Source organism: Hippocampus comes, unplaced genomic scaffold (assembly GCF_001891065.2).
Source record: "Hippocampus comes isolate QL1 unplaced genomic scaffold, H_comes_QL1_v1.1 scaffold35, whole genome shotgun sequence".
Taxonomy (NCBI): domain Eukaryota; kingdom Metazoa; phylum Chordata; class Actinopteri; order Syngnathiformes; family Syngnathidae; genus Hippocampus; species Hippocampus comes.
In genome coordinates, this window is record NW_017805279.1 from 744,691 (window position 1) to 759,051 (window position 14,361).

General features: G+C 42.9%; 1 protein-coding gene across 4 annotated transcripts in view; it reads left to right on the forward strand.

The window, feature by feature from the left end:
• rbms3 (RNA binding motif, single stranded interacting protein) overlaps positions 1 to 8,252 on the forward strand; it is a 231,199-nt gene extending 222,947 nt beyond the window's left edge. For all 4 annotated transcript variants that reach the window (XM_019870862.1, XM_019870861.1, XM_019870860.1 and 1 more), the window contains 3 exons: positions 4,048 to 4,140; positions 6,328 to 6,452; positions 7,306 to 8,252. In XM_019870862.1, coding sequence (XP_019726421.1) covers positions 4,048 to 4,140; positions 6,328 to 6,452; positions 7,306 to 7,309 — 222 coding nt within the window. In that variant the 3' untranslated portion in view covers positions 7,310 to 8,252. The remainder of the gene's footprint in view (positions 1 to 4,047; positions 4,141 to 6,327; positions 6,453 to 7,305) is intronic.
• Positions 8,253 to 14,361: the final 6,109 nt, after the last annotated feature.

The window sequence follows — 14,361 nt, forward strand, 5'->3', positions numbered from 1 at the left end:
GACTCGTGAACGTTGAACTCTCTTGCCGCTGCTCTATTTCCATGTTCAACGGCGTAATCGATCGCCTTAAATTTGAACTCTGCGTTGTCAGCATGTCTCGAGCAAGGAGCCATTTTGGGGTCGGAATATTACCGTAATGACCATACACAAGTCGCATCGGATTTTAAGGCGCGCTGTGAGCTTTTAAGAAAATGGAAGGCTTTTCGGTGCACCTTTTAGCGCGGAAAATACGGTATTCAAAACAAGGACATGGGCAAATGGGGGCGGGAAAAAGGAAGAAATGCAATCGATTAAATCATTCAGGAAGGCTTGTATTGGAGTCGCGATTTCAGCATGATTCCATCCAACACTGCATGTCATGTGAAAATAATCACCAAGCCACATCCATTGATGACGCAATCAATCAATTGCAGTTCTGGTTGTAACCCTGACATATCAAACAAAAGACTACAAAACCGTAAACGGAACTATAAACTTTATAATAGATGAAGACATTATCTGCTGTGCAAGATTCTTGTTTTAATAAAGAGTGTCCATATTGGGATGTATTTATTGTCAATTTGTTCACGCCAGTACACTCTTGGTATCGTCGGGAAAAACATCCCCGTGTCATTTCGTCTGAGTTACACTGCGACTTTCCGCCCTTAATGTGCGCCCATGCGGCTTTATTGCTTTTAAACAGTAAAAAGTGTATTCTTGCTTGAGCGTCTGTTATTGTTTCACAGCTCGCTAAATCTCATATCGATGCAAAACGGCGCTCCCCTGTGTCAGATAGCGGGCGAGTCAAATTGTAGTCAAAAACGCCAAACCCGCGCCAGTTGTCGAAAGCACTTCGGTGTCGGTTGGTTATTAAGGAGTTGGCTCGATAGCCTTCAACAGCAACTCAATTTTCGATGCTCATTTTGCGGTCAACAGCAGCATGATTGCAGAATACCAAAAAGCAAATTTAGGCTGGCTAGTTATGGATGACATCAACGTGCCATCCCCACTCCTCGGCTGATTTATGGTGTTATACTGTTTTGTTGTTCATCTCTTTTCCGCCAGCGAGGTCTCCACACTTACCAAGAGTCCATCAGTCATGCGTTGCGATTACAGAGTGGACGTGCTTATTTGCTTTTTTTTTTTTTTTTTTTTTTTTTTTTTTTGGTCTTCTGTTTGGGTTTTCCGCCCATGTTTGAGCGTCGGCGACGTTGTTTTGACATGACAAGAGGTGACCTTCCCTCCACGGTTCGATCCTTTTTCATGTCAGCGGTATATACAAGCGAGGTTTCTGTTGTCATGGTGACAGTGGTAACTGACAGCTGCAGTGTCCCGAGAAGACAGATTTGTGTGAAGCACCTTCCGCTCGGTTCCATTCCTTTATTGACAGATGGGACGAAGGCCCTTCAGCGTTGCGAATGCGAATTTGTCGTTTGTCGACATGGGGCCCCGCAATTAGCGCAAAATTAAATTGCAGCCAACTCTAACATTTCAAATGGGAAGTCTCCCTTTTGACAGGTACATTTTGATTTTGCTAATGATCTCTTTCTTCCCCTCATTTGCTTTCATGCGGCCCTTCGCAAGTGAGTCGGCTGAATGGGTAAAAAGGAAAGCAGATCAATTGGTATGCATGATTCTGATTTGCCGAGGAGAAGGTCACTTGAACAATCTCATAGGCCCTTTCAGCCGCTAAGCGGGATGAGAAGGGAAGGGGAAGTGACAGGAAGGTGAGCAAGAAGAAGGCGGACGTACCAGCGTGTCACCAAGTCTGGGATATTTCACCTCAGCCCTTTTGTGAGCGTGACAGCCGGGAAGGTGAGATAACCTTAAAGTCACCGAGAGTCAATCTCACATTCCAACTTTCCATCTCGGGGCGTCCTCCTGGCCGTGTGTACCAGAAACAGTGCGGAGAAGGGGGGGGTTTAATCACCCACGTCTATGGCCTTTAGCTGCTCTCATTAGCGGCGAGCGGGAGAACCGTACCCGATCCATTAGCAACGGCGCTCGTAATGACACTACACCGGCACCGCCGGGCCTGCAGCCAAATAATACTATTACTACATCCTGCAGTGGACTGCTGTCACTAACTTTTAATACAAGTAAGGAATGGGGAGGAGGGGGGGGGAAATGGGGGAGGGGCAAACGAAGAACGGAATTACTTTTTTTGGCTGGAGGTGAAGTTGGAAACCTGGTGACTTGAATCTGATTCCACATCCGTTTGCAGTGGACTGCGACACGATCGTTCCAGCTTCCTTGAGACACACAAACATATCCACTATTTATTCAAGTAATGGGACGCATGCCTATTATACTGCAGGTACAGGAAATGGAAAATATGGAATTGGTCCCACTTCGCAGTTATAAAGTAGAATGGCTTCCTTTCTAGTGTCTGGCTTTTTCTTTTGTTTGGACTTTTTTTTATTCTGTTATTTTAATTGGGTTAATTGGGCGTTTAACTTTTTATTTATTTTTATTTTACTGAAAATATATATTTTTTCATTATTTTTAGCTTTTTTTTTATTTTGTTTGTTTTGGCTTGAGAAAGTATTCAAACCCCTTTTATCACATTTTAGGCTTGAAATATTTTTTTTTTAAGTTTTTTTTTGTTTTGTTATTTTTTTATTGGGGTCCAGTGTCAACACCAAATGGGACACAATTGTGTCGTGGAATGAAATTCATATGATTGTTTTTTTGTTTGTTTGTTTGTTTTCTAAATTAAAAAAACTAAAAAATAATATTGCAACTTCATTTTTTATGAAATCATGACTTACCGTGTTGTTTGTACAATTTTGACTTGCATCCATTTTCTACTACGCATGTGTTTGAGCTGGACCCGATCCCAGCTGACTTTGAGCGACCCAAGAATGCTCGCCAACCAATCGCAGGGCGTATTTCCAGTTACATTCCTACCTATGGACAATCGAGAGTCTTCAATTGACCAGAGTACAAGCCCCACCCCCATTCCACCCATCCTACTTCAACTCCTCCGTTTGTGGGTATAAAAGGTCCTGTCCAATCCCGAGTCACTCAATGAGTCAATTGGGGTGGGGGGGATGTCCCGTCCCCATAGTCCATATAATCGAGTACCTTAAGCTAACACTCCAAATAAATAATTCTCTATGCGAAGGCACGCGGTCATTAAAAACAGTCTCTCTCGCACTCACAGACCAATAAGACACCGAAAAAGCCCCGTGTTGAGTCCTCATTCATATTACATGTGAAAGCCCCCCTGGCTTTCATGTAACCCAACCTGTGTCACATCTGTAAAACGTCCATCACGGCGCGAGCTAAGAGCCACTTAAAAAGGGGGCACGGGAGAAGCATGACGAAAGGAATATAGATGCCACAGGCAAGGGGTCTTCTCTTTCTTCTCCTTTCACTGTTTTTTTTTTTCCTCTCTCAGTTGTGGCCATGTACATTTGCCTGCCTGTGAAGTCCTGATGACACAGCGGGGCATTTCCTCCTCCTCCTCCTCCTTTTTGCTAGTTTACCTCACATGCTCCTCTGTTTGGCTCTCATGTGAGAGTGCACCGATATTCCTTTGGCGCCCTCCAAAGGACATTACGTGCATAGTTTCGCCCAATGCACAGTATGAACAGTGACAATTCAAAATTCAAACTGTTTGAAAAATAATGTCTCCAGTCAACTATCTTGCACATTTTTTTTTCCTTTAAACATTGAATGCAAATGTATTGAACTGATCTGGACTAAGCCAGCGAATTGACTCAGGAGATGAGAAAGACAAGCAAATTCAAAGATGAAGGCTCGCAGACCATCTCGGAGCAGCTGCGAGACGTTCCCGTGACGATGTCCCGCTGTAAAATGAACTGGTCTCGAATGGTATAGCGCCCCACGTATCGGAGATGCAAATTAAATTATCTCTTATTATCATTACGTTCATCAAACCACAATTTAGTGCCTGCTATTTTGGTTCTTCCTACATCAAGCCCCCGAAAGACACTTCCGGGATAACAATAGCCTGAAGTTCTGTTGACTCCCGAGGGAACTTTCTCAAAAATGATTCTTTGCGGGGATGTTCATGGATGTCATTTTTTTTGTGCGTTTCAGTACATGACTGCCGCCGCCGCCGCAGCAGCGCCTATGCAAGGGACCTACATTCCCCAGTACACTCCTGTGCCTCCAACAGCCGTCCCTGTCGAAGTAAGACTCCCCTGCACCTTGTGCTCACAATCAATAATCGGGAGACAGTTTACCAAAAGAAGACTTCATTACTCCTGACAGCCCAATCACTTACGTGCCAATAACATTCACCAGTTGTGAACCTCTTGTTCAACACAGAAACAGTCCCCGCCCCCGCCCCTTTCGCAGGGCACATTTTTAAAGCATCCTTTCACTTGCTCTTCTTTTTCACTGAAATGTGCTGGCCCCTTACCAACGAATACAAATAAAAAAGTACAGCAAGCTGAGTCAGAAGTTTTGCGAGAAACCCTTTTTCGCCGTAACTTTTAAAATTGTCCAGGATGTTATTACCTTAGTCAGCAAAAAAAAGGGTTTTTTTTGTTTTTTTTTTACCTAACAAAACTCTTTTGCCAGGACTTTAGAATAATCCAGTATTCATTAATTTAGTTGGCATGCATTGTTCCATTGCACTTTTTTTTTTTTTTTGTCCTCCTGTAAAATATTTCAGTTGTATGCTGTTTTTTGGTTGTTCATGCAGCCAACACCACACGATAAAATAAAGTGGACATCACTTTACCAGCCGTCCTCTTTCGCATGCACTTGAACACCACTCTAAATACATCAGTTAGCATTCCTTTCATTTGCATTTCTCCCTTTTTCCCCGCCCCGATTTGCCCATGTCCTTGTTTTGAATACCGCATTTTACTCACTAAAAGGCGCACCTAAAATCCTTCCATTTCCTAAAAAGCTCACAGCGCGTCTTAAAATCCGATGCGACTTGTGTATGGTCCTTACGGTACTGTTTCGACCCCAAAATGGCTCCTTGCTTGAGACACGCTGACAATGCAGTTCAAACTTACGGCGATCGTTAACGAGTCAAAGTTATAACTTGCTGTTGATTAAGTGAACTGTGTCGCTACTTTATTAACTCATTCACTCCCAAAGACGTATTTAGATGTCTTTTCAGATGCCACACATTTAATCACAGCTCCTCATTTTATATTGACTGTACTTGAAAAGGGTCTGAAAAGGCCATTTTCAAGTTTTAAAACAAGTTTTACTGACATCTGATCATTCTGTTGGCATTTCCTTGAGCGTGGCTCCATCTAGTGGATGCATTGTAGATTGCGTCTGATAAAGCGGTGCGTCCAACGTATGAAAATAATTACAAAATAGGCCATTCATTGAAGGCACGCATCATAATCCAGTTCGCCTTTTAGTGTGGAAAATACGGTACCCAAATATGGCCACCCTAATTCCGAGTATTTTTGTATTACATTGAATTCTGGAGCATATGACAAATCAGGAAGGCGGAATGAGTGGCATCGCTGTCTGGCAACTGACAGTGTGGTCGTATTTAGATGGACTATCAGTCGTGTGTCAGATGACAGGAGCTCAAGTGAGATACAGTGCCCAGCTGCTGCTGTCTTCCCTCCCTCACGCGTACACACACACACACCCAGGCTTGCAGGATTGTCGGTAGCCGAAACACACACATCTATCAGCCGCATCGTTCTGGCTCCCCCCCCAAGGCCACAGCCGGGTGGATATCAATGCATCATGTGGTGTCTGGAGGGGCTGATATATAGACAGCGAGCAGTATCCTTGAGAGCTTGTTAACGGTGATTGACACCATGCGGGGCAAACGTGGTCCTGACATTAAAGGTTTTTGTGACCAATGAGGAAATTAAGATGGGTGGATTTCTGTCTGTTATTTGGATTGGCCTTCTTAAGAGGTACACGCACAACTCAGTCCTCGGTGAAGCGACGGCGCATCTGCATTCCACATTTTTTCAATTAGCCGCATTTTTGTCATCTGAATTTCCTCATTAGCGTCAACCCAATTTTTATGATCAAAAAGTAATATTTATTAATATTATGACTATATCGCGTACATTTGTTTTTACAATATTTATATGTAAAACAATGTGACAAACGGCAGCACTCGAACCTCTTCTTCCCTTGAAGTAAGCATTTACCTTCAAAAAAGAACACCACACACCAAACAAAACAAAACACAAATTAGCTAAATTACGGATGTCCAGTTCAATTGTTTTTGTCATTTTTTTTTTTTGTGCTGTGAAATGTGTTGTTTTGGTTTTAGTCCTGCTTGTAACACTTAGCCTTTTTTTGGGGTGGATGCTAAATTTTCCTAAGCATTGCTAGTGTATCCCAAGCTCCCTCTTCACCTCAAGTGTGTGTTCTCAGGGAGTGGTGACGGATGCCTCCCCGCAGACAGTGGCTCCCTCATCACAGGAGGTGACTGGCCAGCAGCAACAGATTCAAGTCGACGGTGCCACCGACCACGTTTCTGCTTACTCGTACCAGTCCAAGTAAGTCTTAACAACTAAGCTAGCTGTCAAGTTAAGCTAGCTCGTGGTGAGCTGGACAATTTAATTTGTCAAACATGAACTGAACTTTAAATCGAAATGTAATTAAGAAGCTAATAAAGAAGAGAACTCTACCATTAATAATTTTTTAAAAATCATTATTTAATCATAGACATCTGTACATTGACTCCATTTTAGTACTTTTTGGGTCATGACCATGTCCGCCATATTTGATGTGGCAGGGCCCTCATAAATTTCACTCAACTTCACAAAGAAATTCACGGAATTAATGAGTCTCATTCACCCATTTGCATACACTAATAGATTTTAGCAACAAATTGGTGCCAAAAACAATTTATGTATTTTTTTAAATTTTATTTTTAATATGATGATTATACATGTTTACTCCCACATTCGGTATTTATCATCACATTAACAGTGTGACAGTCATATAAATATTAGTTTTAAAAAAATTATATATTTTCGACCAATAATATACTCTTTTTGTTGTATGGTCAGTGAAAAACGAAGCATTACTCCATCATTCCGGTATGTTTTGACTCCTGACTCATTTGAACCAAATAATGACTTGACCTGCTTGAAATTTGGTGGCGACTCAACTTGCCGAATATTTTTCCCCACAGTATGGTGGGACTTGTTTGAGACTTGTGACTTGCATGTCTATGATTTACTCCCACCTCTGGTAGCAGCAGTTTGAACTTTCCTGATGCTGTTCCAAGTGTCTCTTTTAGTTTCGGTCGCCCAGCCTGGTATGCCATCTTTATTTTTGTGTGCGTGTGGAATATTTTGATTGCAACTATATCTCTTCTCTCCATGTCTTCTCCTTTCCCATCAGATAGCAACGGCCTGAGAGAATGTTCCTGTGACAGCGTTGCCTTGAGACAAAAGGTGGCTGCACTGTGAATGTGAGAGGGGAATGTAGGGGAAGAGAAAAAAAAAGGCGATTGCTTCCAGATTGCCCAGGCACCAAAAAAGAAAAAAAAGACACTTTTTTTCATTTTCGACCTGGTCAACTATGGGAAAAAAAAAACAAGGAAGCAATGGATGCTAAGAAAAGGGGTGTGGGATATTGTTGGGGCACAGTGCAAAGAAATTCAATTGTTAAGTGTGAAAACCTGCCCGAAGGGCCGTGCTGAAGCTAGAAAATTTTCTCAAAGAAAATCCTCAACCAATTAAATAAGACAAAAAAAAAAAAAAACAACCAAAAAATACAGAAAAATGACACAAAAAAAAAAGGTTGAATGTGAAGGTGAACTTTATTTTGTAATTAGAACGGGGAGTCATGTTTGAGATACACACAGAGATTGTCTTCCTCAGAAACTAAGCTAAAAGTTGTTTTCACTATTTTTTATGTTCTAGTGTTCAATTTTACTTTTCTAGATATATTTGAAAACAAGGTGTTTGGGTTTTTTTTCTTTCTTTCTTGAATCTTCATGGCCTTAATTTCAAGGGCGCCAGAGACTTTGCAAGTTCAAATCTGACGTCTGTTTGGGAGTTGGGTGGAAGGAAAAGGGGGGACAGAAGTCTAAGCGAATCAGTATTTTGGACCACTTGGAAGGTTCAAGAAACTGGATGAGTTGATTAAAGAGGAAGAAGAATCTATCACATAAGCTGTACAGGTTTAATAGAAAAGAGTTTTTCTTTTTTTTCCTTTTCTTCACAAGAAGAATGCTTTGATAACGATTATGTCAGATGTAACAAATGTGTTAAAAGAACTAAATGCCTGTTGCGGAAAAGACTTGAGCGCTGAAGAGATTTTTCACAATGAGGAAAAAAAAAAAAGAAAAATATAAGGAAACGTGCTGTGTCATGGATGCAGCTTTTTTTTTTTTAATGGTCATCATTATTATTTTACGAAGCAATGTTGCCGTCAATGACATTACAGCTTTTTATCTGCCACATTTTACATTTTTTTATGAGCTTTAAAATGTTTTTAGCCCGCTTTGCTTGTCACACTGCAAATCTTCATGAAAACAAGAAAAAAATGTATAAAATGTACAAAAACACACAAAAAAAATAAACTGGCAGTGAAACAAAAAACAGTAGATAGAGTATAGGAGCTTATGGTTGAGATCAATCAGTGCAAAAGCAATAGAGGAAATTGTTGACAATTTCTGTAGTCTTTCCTAGTTGTGGATCAAATGCAGCCCATGGACGGCCATTTTTATACCAAAGATGAAGATACACTCTGAACCAGAGGTTGTTGTTTTTTTTTTTGTTTGTTTGTTTATTTTCCCACGCCTCATTTTTTTTTATGTTTCTGTTGGTTGGTGTTGATGTTAATGATGTTGTCAATGTTGGTATTGCTGTTGTTGTTCTGGTTGTTCTTGTTGTTTTTTTTTTTGTTTTTTTTTACCTTGACGGCCGCACCGGTCCTTAAGGATCCTTAAAATCACATGCACACACACTCACAAATGCGTCAAAATGTATTTTGATGCATGACGTGGCACCAATGGCAGGTTTTTTTTTTCCATTTCAAATGTCACAAACAGCCTGAGTGCTTTTTTTTTTTTTTTTTTTTGTAGAATCGTACAGGGAAATTCAATTAAACTGATTGGGGAATCTTGCTCGAATTCAACACGGCCGTTGGATATTAAATTACATTCACTTCTTTTCATCAAAATAAAACAAATGAGGGTTCTTTACTGCATTCTTTAGATCCAATACATCGTCACCTTTACAAGAAACAATTCCGGAGGAAATTCAACTGGTTTTGAAGTTGTACAAGCAACCAGAGTCCAAACCAATTGTCATGCATTTCAACATTTGAGCTTTCGTTTTATCTTGCAAGATTTTTATTTGACTTTTAGGGCTTCACATTCATGACCAGTGGAAATCCTGCATGGCACGACGCATGGCGTAATTCTATCCGGAGGCAGGTTAGATCCGATGTTGGTAATTTCTTCGATGAGCCCGGGCTGGCGCATCCTCGGGAGGGAGCGCTGTGCAGCTGTGGGAGTGATCACATTCAACTTCAATCAAGCCCAATCAGAGCGTCTCTTTTCAGTCGACTATAAATCTGCCAGCCCGCCCAGCTTGGCGAAGTCCGGCTGCCAATCTGGCGTTGCGCCGATACGATTATCAGCATCCGTTTGCGCCACGGCGCATTTGCATTGTTCGATGAAAAAGGATAAGCATGATCATCCGGCTCCTCACGACAATTAGCCTAAAGTGAGAAGAGGAATAACCGAATGTACACGAGGGATGATGACAGCCTCGGCAGCCATAACAAAAGCCGATGCCACTTTCGGCTTTGAGCCAGCTGTCAGTACCCTTCCTTGTTGGGTTGCACAAACAAACCTTTGCTCATCTCATTTGACCTTTCCGTCCACAAGATTTCATCCTCGATAATTGTTTTCAAGCATTACCCCCCCCCCCCACAATGGTGCTAGAACTTTTGTCCCTGTTTCACTGGCATTAGCTCAGTGTCTTTCTCTCCCTTGTGCCCCCCCCCCCGAACCTTCATGCCCTTCATGATTTTTTTTTCTTTATGTGGGAGTGCAGAAGCAGAACCACAAACCAATTTCAGTCATGCTCTCATTGAGGCCTGACGAGTCCAATTTGTCTCCTTCTGAGACAATCGGATCCACTCCAGTGTCGCTCAAGATAACAATTCCTTCCAGAAAAAGAGGGGAAGCTTTTTTGGGGGTTGCTGATGATCGTGATCAAGCCCTGGCTGCCCGATGAACCGTTCGAATCTTAAGTCCAGTGTTGTTGCATTTTATCGCATTTTCCATCCGTCCCGTTTTCCAATCCGCTTATCCTCGCAAGGGTCGCGGGTGTGCCGGAGCCTCTCCCGGCTGTCATCGGGCAGTACTGGTTGCCAGCCATTCGCTGGGCACGCATAGACGATCAACTCACACCAAGGGACAATTTATGCTTCCAATGCTTACAATATGTCTCTTATTTATTACATATGAGAATTTTAAAGCTTGATAGATATTTTAGCAAGCATCATGGAAGGTGACATGTTTGATTTGCTTTCGCGGGCCACATAAAATGATGTGGCGGGCCAGATCTGGCCCCCGGGCCTTGAGTTTGACACCTGTGATTTAGTGTTCCACTCATCGCATTTCCCAGATTCTGATTAATGAATGATCCTATCCGCAAATCTTTCTTGATTTCTCAATAGAATTCATTGAGAATAAAATGACCCATCGAGGACTGCAATCAGAATGGCGCTCAGTCATAGTGAACATTTGAGATCACAATCTAATCCGATTGTGAATTTCCAACACAACGTAGCTCGCTAGACTTGTAGTCTGGAAAAGGGATCTCCTCCCAGACCTGGATCTGACCCATTAGTCGGTTCCTGGACAGTTCATGGTTGAGTGTGTGTGTGTGTGTGCGCTGCTTTTTCCATATTCAGTTGTCCGTCCGTCCCATGCGTCCTGCGTCATCCCGCTCTCGTTTTGCAAAGCAAACAGGGGCACCATGCTCCATCGAGTGTTCTGTGGGAAATGCCAATCAGGCCCCATGGTGCCAATCTGTGAGCACAGACACCACTTGTGGACTTTGGATCAATACGCCACCCTCATGGAGTCAGTTTGAGCACAAGCATGCACATTAGCGGCCTCCGGGAGGTCGTCGGCAGTGCTCCTTCTATTCTGTTGTTGTTGCCTTCCTGCTCTGCTCGCTTGTCTCCTGATAGCTCCTTCCACGTGCTTGACACTGCCCGAAAAGACGCAGCCGACCTTTTGGCCCATCTGGTTGGGCCACAGGTGGAAGAGTGCTACTTGCGGTCTCCTTCGCAACAACGCTGAACTCGATTCGCAATTGTGCGGTTATATTCTCACTGGATTGGCTCCAGTAAGTGTGGTTGATTCGGATTGGTCGTGTTTTGTTCTTAGCAATCGAACTGTACATTTAGTGCCTTTTAACAGAGCTTTCATGTCATTCTACATGGCCTGTGTGTTGTGTAAAGCACATAAAGGGGCTTGGTTGAAAAGTGTAACGCAAGTACGTAACATTAAAGCTTCGATATGGTGGCTGCCTTTACAGCAGCTCCGATACTTTTTGTTTTTCTACGTTCTTGATCTGTTTGATTGATCGCAGCTCTCGTTTGACCCGCCGCTCGCCGTCAATGCCTGAGGTTTACCTCCTATGAAATTCTGGGCCATGAACAACTCCCCGGCCCCCACTTTTTATTCTTTTCCTGTGATTTCTTCGCCTCCCGTGTGCGCAAGGAGTTGTTTTCCTGAGCAATAGTGTTTCTCAAACCGGGTACGGCCGTGGCGCGGCTATAAAGTTCTCCTGACATTAATTATCCAAATAGGACTCATAATACAGAATGTGCACATTGGCGAGTATAGCGATTTCCCAGAAAATGGCCCGAGATTCAATCGTAATGGAATTATGAGAGAAGGAAGGGAAAAAAAAAACACCACAAATAGGAAGGCATGCATCATTTTTTTTTGCTAATGGAGAATCAATGCGCAGAAAAAGGAGTGAGTTTGCTCCTGGTGCACATTTATTATAGTTCCCCAAAGATCTGAAATATGACCGAGCTAAACAAACGCAAGTGGAGTTTTCCTTGATGGCACACTTGCGCGACTGCGGCATGCGTGTGCTCTGCTGCAAATTGTGTCTCATTTACATTAGTTTGTGGCATCATTATCATCATCATCATCATCATTCATACAGAATTTGGAACCCTGTTCACATGTCGGCAATCGACAGCAGATCGGGTGGGTTGTCTTGAAAATCTGTACAGTGACTGCCCCCTGCAGGCGAAAACATTGAACGAGCAATTGAATTGTTGCATTTCTTCAGGTGTGTACGCGCCCATTTATTGAGTAGTTGTGCAAGTAGTGTCATGAAGAAAAGAATCCAATTGCGATGTCGCTCCCCTAACTTAGGAAATACGACGACATGAAGGCAACACGCAGCACCAGCATTACTGGTGACTGACTTAGTGTTGCTTTTTTTTTGGAGGGGTGGGGTGGGGGGGTCAATGGTGATCATCACACTTTTCCTTTTTCTTCTACAACAGACAAATCTGACTGTTTGATCTACGTGTGTGAATTCAGGCGGTTTGTTGACAATGACTTCCCTGCAATAAATGACCCTCATTTGTTTCTCTTCAAGTCACATCAGGGCCGTTACCGTTTGTGCAAGGAACGTACTGGAAGCATGCCGTCGCTGGAAAAATGCAGCTTAAGGACAGCTCGCACAAACTGGATTTTCCGCCCATGTACATACCGAGATATTTGACCAAGATGGGAAATTTGAGAGGGAAAAAAAAAATCGTATCCGTCCTGTCCTTCCCCCTCCAGTTTTCAGGTGCCGCTTTATTCCCATTTTTCAGTCTGTCGGTTTTCACTCCTCTCTCAGAAATCTCTTCGGCCATCCTGAACTGCGTTAAGTGTGTCCCACTCCATGCGCACACGCACGCAAGAGGCTGCCGCTATTCGTTCACTTAACTTTCACCATCGGGTGGAAGCGAGAGATGTGGTTCAATAACTCATCACATGCCAGGCTAATACACACTGCGCATAATACAGCGAGAAAATTGCTCCGAGTGCCCCAGCACCGTTTCCATACACACACACACACAAACACAATCCCAACAAGAACAGAGACCACCTGCTTTTTAATTGATGCTTCGGTTGACTTTTGATGAAAGCTATTGATTGGCCACACAGGCCTCGGAGCGCAGTCATGAGTTAAATCAGCTCCGTGAGAAACACACCGTGCATCAATCACTCGGAAAAAGGCTTTGGCGTTATGAAGCGCGATAGATTTGCGATTTATGTCGGGATCATAACAGAAAACTTACTTGGACAGCAGAGCGGCTTTTGTTACTTTTCATTCCTTTTTTTTTTTTTTTTTTTTTTTTTAAACCCCACTTGTCTTCAGCACCAGGCAGGACGTGGTCACGCCTCGCACGTGCTCTACGGTGTGTGTGCGCGATTTTTGAGAAGCTATCTGTACATCTGTGGATGTGAACTTTTTTTCCTCTCTGACGAAGCTTTCAATAAAAAATAAAAAAATCAACAAAAAAAAAACAAAAAGCACCAAAGACTGCTGTTATCATTCAATTTGCATCACAAATGATAGAAGCATTTATGGAGGCCTTCATTATGCAACACCTCCCCCTCTCCCCACCCATCATTCTCATCTCCGAGTTACACACAGAACGGAAGATGCTATCTTTTTTTCCACAGCTGAATTATCTGCAGTAGAAGCCCCATTATTATCGGCGCGGCGCTCGATGGCACCTGCTACACGACGACCTTGTATCTCAACATCCGGCTCATAATTACGCCCTTGGCAAATGGAGCTCCAGGCCCCTTGATGGGATTTCCTCCCCATCGCAGCTCAAGCGCACTTGATTGGGCGTAAAGTGGTCATAATCAAAGATGGAGGAGCAACCCTGCTGGGGGAAGCGGATCGATGGCAATCAATCTTCTTCTTCGCTCTTATTTAAGCCCAATCAATCGGCGTCCTTGTCGCCACCCGGAGACGCCTGTACAGTCGATACAGGCGGATGCAGTCACCGGGTTGCCTGAGAGCTCCGCCAGCAAGATCAAGGTAATGAGGCGGCCTTGTTCAAACCAAGGACATCTTAATTGGGAACAATTGACTCTTTGGAATGGATTGAATGAATGTGTGGACGCTCGCCAATGCGTCATCACCGATGGAAGAAACGCATATCCTGAGCCGGCCCGACCGATCGGGTTCTTGGAGATCTTTGAAGTAGTTTAGAGGAGAAAAGCAAACATACATATTACATATAATTTAAATAGAGATGAAAGTCCTCTGGATTTTCCTGGAATTCCAGATTTTTATGAAATTTTCTCTGGAAAATTGAGGAAAAACAGCCTAAAATTAATCCGGATATTAGTTGACAACAGTGAACGAACACATTGTTATATATATAAAATGTGTA